The sequence below is a fragment of the Entelurus aequoreus genome, linkage group LG16, assembly GCF_033978785.1.
Source record: "Entelurus aequoreus isolate RoL-2023_Sb linkage group LG16, RoL_Eaeq_v1.1, whole genome shotgun sequence".
Taxonomy (NCBI): Eukaryota; Metazoa; Chordata; class Actinopteri; order Syngnathiformes; family Syngnathidae; genus Entelurus; species Entelurus aequoreus.
Genome location: NC_084746.1, coordinates 34606838 through 34616863, shown reverse-complemented (window position 1 = coordinate 34616863; position 10026 = coordinate 34606838). Strand labels below are relative to the sequence as shown.

The window sequence follows — 10026 nt, the reverse complement described above, 5'->3', positions numbered from 1 at the left end:
ACTTAATTCAATTATAATTAATCAATGGCATCATTTCAGTAATTATTTAAAGATTTTGTATTTATTTAATTGTGTGCCAAATGGGACAATTATATAAAGAAAGCCTCAAAAAATTATTAAAAGTGTCATTGATTCAATGAGGTAAAATCAGTGAATTATGAAATACATAAATCGTGAATAAATAAAGCTTGAAATAATGAATGCAATCATGAAATAATGATTACATGTAATACATTAAATTCTTCAGATTTAATAACACATTTACTTAAATCAATTATAATTAAACAATGGCACCATTTCAATAATTATTTTAATATTTTGTATTTATTTTATTGTGTGCCAAATGGGACAATTATATAAAGAAAGCCTTAAAAATGTATTAAGTGTCATTGAGTCAATGAGGTAAAATCAGTAAATTATGAAATACATAAATCGTGAATAATTAAAGCATGAAATAATGATTAAATATAATACATACATTTTTTTAGATTTAATAACACATTTACTTAATTAAATTATAATTAATCAATGGCACATTTCAGTAATTATTGAAATATTTATTAAATCGTGTTCTCTGTGGCCCCCCATAATTAAAGCAGTGTGCATTGTGTTGAGGACATGTTTGGGCGCACTACTCTTTACCACTCTATCTATTGTGCTACTCTAACTATATTCACACATGGCATTATTCCATGTCATCTTATTGCCGTGACTTATAAAATCAACTTGAAACAGCACTCTGGAGTTGACAGTTATGTGAAGTGTTTCAATTCAAACGACAAAAAAACAATTCCTTGCTCTCAAGCAACCAAAAAAGGTACATAAGATCACAACAATTGCTGTGGGAAAAAAAACAGTCAGATATCTGAAATTATATTCACAAATTTAAAATTTATTATACCAAAGACAGGAACATCTGTGTTGTCTCTTTTCCACGTGGATATATTTTGTTTGTATTACTGAACTCGACACAGTCATGCCGGTGGTAACTGTTGGAAGGCTCTGGGATGATATCTTTTTTCTCCCCCTGTGTATGTGTGCGTGTGCGCAAAAATCAGTTGATTAGTGTTTATTAGATACAGTGATGACTACAGGACATCAAAATAAATCATTTAAAAAGGCGTGTTGTATGTGTTGTCAGTCTAAAGGGTAGATAACAGGATGGAGGGAACCATCAAAACAGCAAATTCATTCCAACTAAAACCTTCACCGGCATGTTGGTACACAGTTCCTTTAAAAGCATCAAGTATACAACATTTCTCTTATTTACAATCATTGAAAAAAATCACCATTTCTCTCAGAGAAGATTAGTAAAAGTGACTGAGTCACCATATAGAGTATGCAACTCCTAGGAGTTAGTATTTAGAGTTTCTACAAAAAAAAAAAATAAAAAATCTATGCCATTTTACAGGCTGAGAGCCACAATGTACTGAAGAAATACAGTATATTTAAGTGCCCTATATACAACAGTTACATGTGGTATTACTGGTGCACCATTCCACATCGTAAAAAGATTATGTGTCGCTTTTAAAAAGGTTCTGTCAGCAACTGCTTTCACATTAGAAGATATGGTGAGTTCTTAGAAAACAAAGAAAGCGTAGGATGGTATTAACATGTGTGATGCTACTGCAAAGAGACTAGTGTTGGTTACACATTTGGGGTGTCTTAGTAAAAAAAAACACAAAGTTCAGTGGTCTGTGGGTCCAGTTTCATTAAAGGGCTCTTCTGCGTGTTTTTCCAGTGGGGAGCTGCAGGAAAAACATGCACAGGAACAAGAAGGCCGTTTGGAAAAAACAAATAAGAAAGTCTAGAGGTTTTTCTTCGTAGTCATGGCAATGGGGTGGACGGGGGGAGGAGGCGGGTGGTTGTGTGCATGCTGCAGCAGGGCGGGAGATGAGACTGTCGCTGGCGTTCTAGAGCGGGGTGTCAAAGTAGTCCGCCGGCTGGTCCGTCCCAGGCGGCTTCTGCTGCTTTTGCTGATGCTGCTTCATGATTTCCTTCACCTCCTCCTCCAGCTCGGGGGGGATGATGAACTGGTCGTCAGGGTCAGGCTGGGCCGGAGCTGTGAAATACCCGCCGGACTTCTTGGACGGCGCGTCAGCGGCCACTTCGATGAGGTTGTGACTCTTCTCCTGACGGGCCACGGAGCCGTTGATCCTCCTCTTTCCCGGCGCCGCCTTGGCCGCGTCGCCTCCCCCTGGCTCGTCCCTCTCCGGCCCGTGCTCGGCACCGCCTATGCTCATGTCCACCCCTTCTTCCAGGGGCTCTGGGGTGCATGGTGGCGGAGGGGGTGGGGGCAGAAAAAGCGGGCCGCGCTCCTGACTGGTTTGTGGCGTTAAGGAGCACTTTTGCTTGAGGCAGTGGATGTCCGCCTCTACTTCCACACGGCTGCCGTTGGAGAAAACGCCAGCGATGGGCTCCTCGTCCTCGCTGTCCAGCCCGTTGTCTGATAGGGCGCTGGAGAAGGTGGCGCTGGACAGCTGGCGTTGGAATGAGCTGGCCAGGCAGGCCGGGTGGAGCGTGCAGCAGCTGCGCGCTGAAGGCAGGTCGGGGCTGGTGAACATGTACTGGCAGGGTTGCGCGGCGGCGTGGGCCTGCTGCTGCTGCAGGGCCAGAGGGTGGGCCTGATGGTGCAGGTGGAGGTGAGGGTGGTGGGCCTGCTCGTGCAGCAGCACCAGGGAACTCTGCGGGGGCTCGTCAGACGAGGCCGTGGAGCCCACCTCGCTGCTCATTTCGCTGGTGCTGATCTCGCTGCTGATTTCACTGCAGGACGACGGCGGCACAGGAAGGGAGCCGTCCGACGGCCTTTCCTTGATCCCAGAGGATGACGACGGCGGGTAGGGGCCCAGGCTGGGGCTGCGCGGTGGCTGAGGGGGCTCGGAGCAGCAGCAGGAGCAGCAGTCTTCGCTCACGCTGAGCTGGACCACCACGGCGCTGAGGCTGTCGGTGCAGCCGTAGCCTTGCGCCAGGGTGCACAGCTTCTTGGCGGCGGCCAGGGCGTCGGGCACGTTGCGCACCGCTTCCACCGCCTCGGTGGGGGACACCGCATCCCAAAGGCCGCGGCTGCCCAGGATGAAGAACTCATCTTGAGGCGTGAGCGTGACGGTCTGCACGTAGGGAGACGGGATGACGGATGGATAGAGGAAAGAGTAGCCCATGATGCGCGTCGAATCCGTCACGCCGTTGACCTTGTTGTCCTGCGGAGGGAAAGAGGAGAGTCAAGAAAGCGCTCAAACTTGCCACGCATTCTTCCAAGGTGATGCCCACCTCTGTGACGATAGCTCGGTGCTGCCTGATCCTGCGGTATTCGTCCTCCAGGCCGACGTTGTGAAGCAGCGACAGGGACAGGGGCTTGCCGTTCCGACACAAGATGGCCTGACACTTGCCCACGTTGGCGGCCGTCAGGACGAAGCAACCGCCGGGGTCGGTGGGGTCGTGGCGGATGTGACACAGAGCGGCTGAGCCACCGAGCTTCTGGCCTGCGGTCCCCAGCTTCCTGCAGTTGCAAATGGGATGCAGCGTCAATCAGTGACGGATAATTTCCGGTGCTTGGTTGATCAACAAACTCTTATCTATCTACAGATTATAAACCGCTACTTTTTTCCAACCCTTTGAACCATGTGGTTTATAAAACGGTGCGGCTAATTTATGGATTTTTCTTTGCTGACGGCCATAATACACTGAGAAGGGGTTCATTGTTAGTGCTATGGCGCCATCTTTTGGACCAGTTCGCTCACTGCATGTGCCGCACTGTCCTTCCATTTAGTGCATTTAACCGAAAGCAGAGTGCAGTTCAGTCTTCTAGCCACCCATAGCATTTCTACTCGTATGAATTCTTCATTCATAAATGATAAATAAATGATAAATGGGTTATACTTGTATAGCGCTTTTCTACCTTCAAGGTACTCAAAGCGCTTTGACAGTATTTCCACATTCACCCATTCACACACACATTCACACACTGATGGCGGGAGCTGCCATGCAAGGCGCTAACCAGCAGCCATCAGGAGCAAGGGTGAAGTGTCTTGCCCAAGGACACAACGGACGTGACTAGGATGGTAGAAGGTGGGGATTGAACCCCAGTAACCAGCAACCCTCCGATTGCTGGCACGGCCACTCTACCAACTTCGCCACCCCGTCCCCATGTAACCTTTTGTGAGTTTTACAATACAACTAAAACAATTATTTCTTACTAAACAGTCCCATGTGTGATGTTTGTAGGAGTGTTTTCATGCTTTTTATTGTAATGCAGGGGTGTCAAACTCAAATACAGAGTGGGCCAAAATTTAAAACTGAACAAAGCTGTGGGCCAAGGTTGGACAAATTAACCTTTTAATAGGGACCCAAACAAGTTTTGCGTTGAATATTGATCAATGCAGCAGTGACATGCAAAATCGAGTTTCAAATAATAATAAATCAAACATTCAAGCCTTGAAGTAGCAAGAGAAAGTGCATGAATAAAACGCTAATTATTGCTCAGTTTGCTACACTGAATTGCTTTAACACTGAATATGGAACAAGCACCGCTTATATAACTTAATAGTGCAAAATCAACTTTCAAAAAACAAACAAAAAAACGTCAATGGTATATTAAATAAAATTTAAAGAAAAAATTGAATGCCTCTTTTCTATTTGCAGCCTTCTGAGGTAAATATCAACATTAACTTGGTGGGCGAGGTCGGGGTTTGGTGGTAGCGGGGGTGTATATTGTAGCGTCCCGGAAGAGTTAGTGCTGCAAGGGGTTCTGGGTATTTGTTCTGTTGTGTTTATGTTGTGTTACGGTGCGGATGTCCTCCCGAAATGTGTTTGTCATTCTTGTTTGGTGTGGGTTCACAGTGTGGCGCATATTTGTAACAGTGTTAAAGTTGTTTATACGGCTACCCTCAGTGTGACCTGTATGTCTGTTGATCAAGTATGCGCTGCATTCACATATGTGTGTGTGTATAAGCTGCATGTAATATGTGGCACGACAGGTTGTAGAGGACGAGGACGGGAGAATGGTTGCCCCGGGAGATTTTCGGGAGGAGCACTGAAATTCGGGAGTCTCCTGGGAAAATCGTGAGCGTTGGCAAGTATGAGTATTAGCGGTGAATGCAGTGTTACAGCGGCACTGCCGCTGTATAATGTTAATTTGCTCTAATGTTAATTTGCTCTAATGTTAATTTGATATTGCCTCAAGGGCCAAATTAAATTACATGGCGGGCCAAATTTGGCCCGCGGGCCAGAGTTTGACACCCATGTTGTAATGTAATGAAGTTAGCATCGTTAACATTAGCTTATATGCTAACACATTTACAAGTGTCTGTGTTAGTATTATTAACTTACAATGGCATTATTTTTGTAATGTTTCAGTTTCACAAATTCCTCAGTAAATTCACCAATACGTTACCGTGGAGCTATTTAGTCTGTTTAGCTGATTTGAAATCTAGCTTCCGCAGCTAGTGGGTCTATGACAATGACTTTTGTTTGCTCAGCCGTTTGGAAACAATTAAGGTATGTAAATAAACATTTTACAGAATTTTTCTGTTCAAATATTAATTTCGCAACTTATATATTAGCGGCTTTTAGTGCGGCTAATATAGGGGAAAACATTTCCCAAAAATGGCAGCACGGTGGTACAGGGGTTAGTGTACGTGTGCCTCACAATACGAAGGGCCTGAGTTCGATCCTGGGCTCTTTCTGTGTGGAGTTTGCATGTTCTCCCCCTGACTGCGTGGGTTCCCTGCGGGTACTCCGGCTTCCTCCCACCTCCAAAGACATGCACCTGGGGATAGGTTGATTGGCAACACTAAAAATTGGCCCTAGTGTGTGAATGTGAGTGTGAATGTTGTCTGTCTATCTGTGTTGGCCCTGCGATGAGGTGGCGACTTGTCTAGGGTGTACCCCGCCTTCCGCCCGAATGCAGCACCCCCCGACCCCAAAAGGGACAAGCAGTAGAAAATGGATGGATGGGCATTTCCCCAAAAATTAGTAAGTGCAGCTTATATACCAGTACACCCTATAGTCCAGAAAATACGATAGTGGTACTTACTGACATATTCTTTATTAAAAAAACAAGTAACTTAATATCAGACACATTCAATTTATAAGAGGTGCTTAGTGTAAAAAGTTTAAGGGAGTATTGATCAAATGCAGTGGCGGGATGAGCCTGAAAAGTTCAGAAGAGAAACAGTTTGAAAAAATTACAGAATTTATTTTTTTTCAAACCTGCTAAGCTATTTTAAAGGGGAACTGCACTTTTTTTGGAATTTTTCCAATTGTTCACAATTATTATGAGAGACAAGAAGATATGTCTTTTTTTTTAGGTTTTTAAAGATGATAAACGCTCGCAAGATGCGGCTAATGGAAGTCACCGTTGTAGGCTTCAAAACGCTCCATCAATGTTTTATATACACACACTGCAAGTATATATATAAAGTAGTAACAGACACGATCATAACAATATGCAACATGTTCAATATTGAGCATATTTTGATCATTTTGACTATGGTTGTCTCGATACCAATACTTTGGTACAGGTAGTATCGACTAGATATGCTCCTGTACTTGTTATCATTACAGTGGATGTCAGGTATAGATCCGCCCATGGCATTTGTTTACATTGTGACGCTGGTGAGTTATTGTATCCTCCTACGGTGTGTAGTGAAGCATGTTTAGCTATTCCTCGTCCTGCAGGGATGATACTTGTAAAAAACATACTTAATTTGTCGCCATGGCGGCGAAGATTAATGATTTAGAACAGGGGTCCTCAAGTACAAATCTTGAAGGTCCACAAATGTTATTTTGAAACAGGCTGGGTCCGTTTATTATCGATCAAGCTTGTATAGTAGCAGGAGGTAGGTAGTAGTTTAACATTTTCTTAAAATTAACAAAAATAAAATAAATATCCAATAAAATACATGAAAGATTTTCTTTGAAACAAAAATAAATAAGAACTTAAATAAAACTTTCAGTTTTAACAAAAAATAAATACTTTTAAACACAACCCTCCTATCCCTGGTAAACAAATGACCTCAACAGATCTCATTCATGTGCAAATATAACTAGGCAACTGTGTGCCTAGTTCAGTGGCGTGCAGTCACTAGAGGCAGGGGAGGCACGGCCTCACCTGCCATCATGGAAAGAAAAAAAAAAGTAAAAAGAAAAAAAAAATAATTAAATTGTTATATGTATCCAGTGATTATACTAAACGTATTTTCCATTTAACTTCACCAGTTTTAGATTATTTTTATTTTTATTTTCACATTTGCCGTTCAAATACTGAGAAGAGACGATGCGGTGATCAGCAGCCAGTTGAGGCACGTCACTCAGTTGTGCCTCAACATGGATTGTGCGCAATATGACTCGGCTAACTGCTGGCCTGCTGTGCAGTGAGACCATATTGCTATATGAATTATATTATACATTTCCATAGTTTAGTTAGCTGAGGTATATAATGTACAGTGTATTTTGTCAACAACTGTATGTGTGTAACGTATTTTTAGTGCTGAGCGATCATAAATCTGCTGCCAAGACACACTGTGTGAGGCTCGTCTCATAACCCCGCCTCCTGGTTCCGGTTAACACTCCCGCCACAGAATGCACCGCCCGATGGGAGCGCCGCACCAACCAAAGCCCACACCCAAACCCTCCACGCGCAAGACCGAATCCACCCAAAAAAGTCACTTAACAAGAAGCCAAAAAGTGCAAAAACTACAATGCTCGCGCTGCAGGAGCCGCGAACGACCGCAGGGACACAACATTAGGTACACCTGCACTGCAGGTTCATATGTTTGTAAATCTGACTGTGATGATGCAGTCGTGCCTCACCAGACATTAACCTCACCGCACGCCACTGGCCTAGTTATATTTGCACATGAATGAAAGGTTCCATGCATGTGGCATGAGCGCTGTATGACCCAGGTGGTAAGAGCCTATCAGCACATCGTTGTGATAGAGATGACACCCATACTCTGATTGGCTGATTCCGCAGCCAATCAGAGTGGCGTTCTCTCGCTCTCACTCCGTCTCTCTCTCTTTCTCTCTCTGAGAGAGAGAGAGAGAAAGACGGAGTGAGTGAGACACGGAGAAGTGTAAACGAAACGTGGAGATATTTGACTAAAAACAACAAAGAACGTTGACTCACGCTAGCGATAACTCAAAGATAAATACAATTAATATATTTTTTTATAATAATTATAATTATAAAAATTTATTTTTTTTTTTTTACTATAATTCGTGCTGGGTCCGGACGGACACGTCGCTGGGTCCGGACATGGACCGCGGTCGGCCTGTTGAGGATCACTGATTTAGAAGAAGCTAAAACTAACTAACTAGTTTCCATGTCTTAAAGCACCTCTTCCTGAGGGCATTTCAGTGTTATAGCTTCACCTTTATCGTTAGTTTTTAAGCCAAAATGCATCCATTCTCCCTTTTCTGTCTACACACACTGTGATTGTGCACTGCCGATCATGCTCCTCTGCTCCTAAAATCCGCAATGTCATGACGGGACGATGCGCTGTCATGCTTGTAAAAAAATATATATGGTGAAACGGTACTTTTCAAACAGAGTATAGTACCGTTTTTGATTCATTAGTACTGCAATACTATACTAGTACCGGTATACCGTACAACCCTTGTTGGGACTGATTTCTTCAGCGCATTGATTTCCATTTCCACAGAAGCGCACGTCTGACTTCTGGCAACAAATGTGTGTTCCTACGGAAACACTGTGTTCTAATCCTGGCAGAATTGATAACAGACAACGAAGATGAGTCTTTTTGGACAAATGAGGATTCAAAATGTTATACTATGGAAGCTGAATATACGAAGGATGAACTACTGCTTCTAGAAGCGAGCACGAAGGAAGAGTGAGATGTTGGAGAACACAGAAGCCGAGAGAGTGATGTGAAAGTGACGACGCTATAAATGTGGAACTTGGAGCCAAGTTATTTTTACATAAATGGCGTGCTTACTCCAAATAAACTGGAAATAACGTCCCCGGCCAGCTGGACCAAACTCACAACTGTCCATCGAGTGAGTCACACTTTATATTGATCATGATACATGCAGGATGTCATGCGTGTATCATGACAGGCAGCAGATGCTGTCTGGCTAGCTGTACAAACAAAACATGATACTGTAAAATGATGGTTCATATTTTTTAGTCAGTACAGATTGGTTTTTTATCGCATTGTGTTGTGCTTTACAAAATCAAACGTGTTTTGTGCTGACGTAGAAGCTAGCTTATCTCTCGTCGTAGTTAGCTTTTACGGCTAATACCGAAGCACGCCAATGTGTAACTCTGCTAGAAAAAGAATTCCTCAGTGTTCGCTCTTACAATAACAATGTTGCTACAGTTTGGTTATAATACAGTTTACGAAACGTAAATGAAGTATTGTTGACGGTTTTTGAATGTATTTTTAAAGTGATTTAGAACTGATTGATCCCATTAGCTGCAGTGCTAGCCAATTTTTTTGCTTGCCGATTTTTACATGTGAGAATGCAAAAAAAAAAAAACCTTTTGTATTCTTGTCTTTCATAAAGATTGTGAACGATAGTCAAAATAATAAAAAAAAAGAACAGTTCCCCTTTAAGTAAAATATCAAAGAAAAATGTTTTCAATTTAATTACGAAAGAGTGGGGAAGAGCCCAAAATAATTATATCATCTGATGGGAGACTTACTGTGCCATACTGACAAATGTAATGCAAGTTTTGTTGCACAACATGGCAGTGTAATCAGTTAAGTTCAGTTTAATCATTTATTCAGCACATTTAAAAACAACCCCAGTTGACTAAAATACTGTACAGACATAAAACTAATTAAAAATAGTGCAAAGCAGTGCCAAATGTACTTTTGACACAGCAGGATGAACAAAATATTGGAATAAGAACTGCATCTTAAAATAAGTGTGAAAAGGATACAAAAAAAACCCAGCTAAAATAATGAAATATATTTTAATAAATACAAATATATAAAAAAAAAACAAAAAAACAAAAAATGTCCTTCCTAATTAAATTTGAACGCCAGGGAAGAAAAATAAAGT

At 42.5% G+C, this 10026-nt stretch overlaps 1 protein-coding gene across 1 annotated transcript in view; it reads right to left on the bottom strand.

Annotated features, from left to right (window-relative positions):
* Positions 1–1369: 1369 nt before the first annotated feature.
* phlpp1 (PH domain and leucine rich repeat protein phosphatase 1) overlaps positions 1370–10026 on the bottom strand; it is a 114545-nt gene continuing 105888 nt past the window's right edge. The window contains exons 16-17 of the mRNA XM_062022695.1: positions 3268–3496; positions 1370–3197 (exon numbers count right to left, since the gene is read on the bottom strand). Of these exons, the coding sequence (XP_061878679.1) occupies positions 1914–3197; positions 3268–3496 (1513 nt within the window). The 3' untranslated portion in view covers positions 1370–1913. The remainder of the gene's footprint in view (positions 3198–3267; positions 3497–10026) is intronic.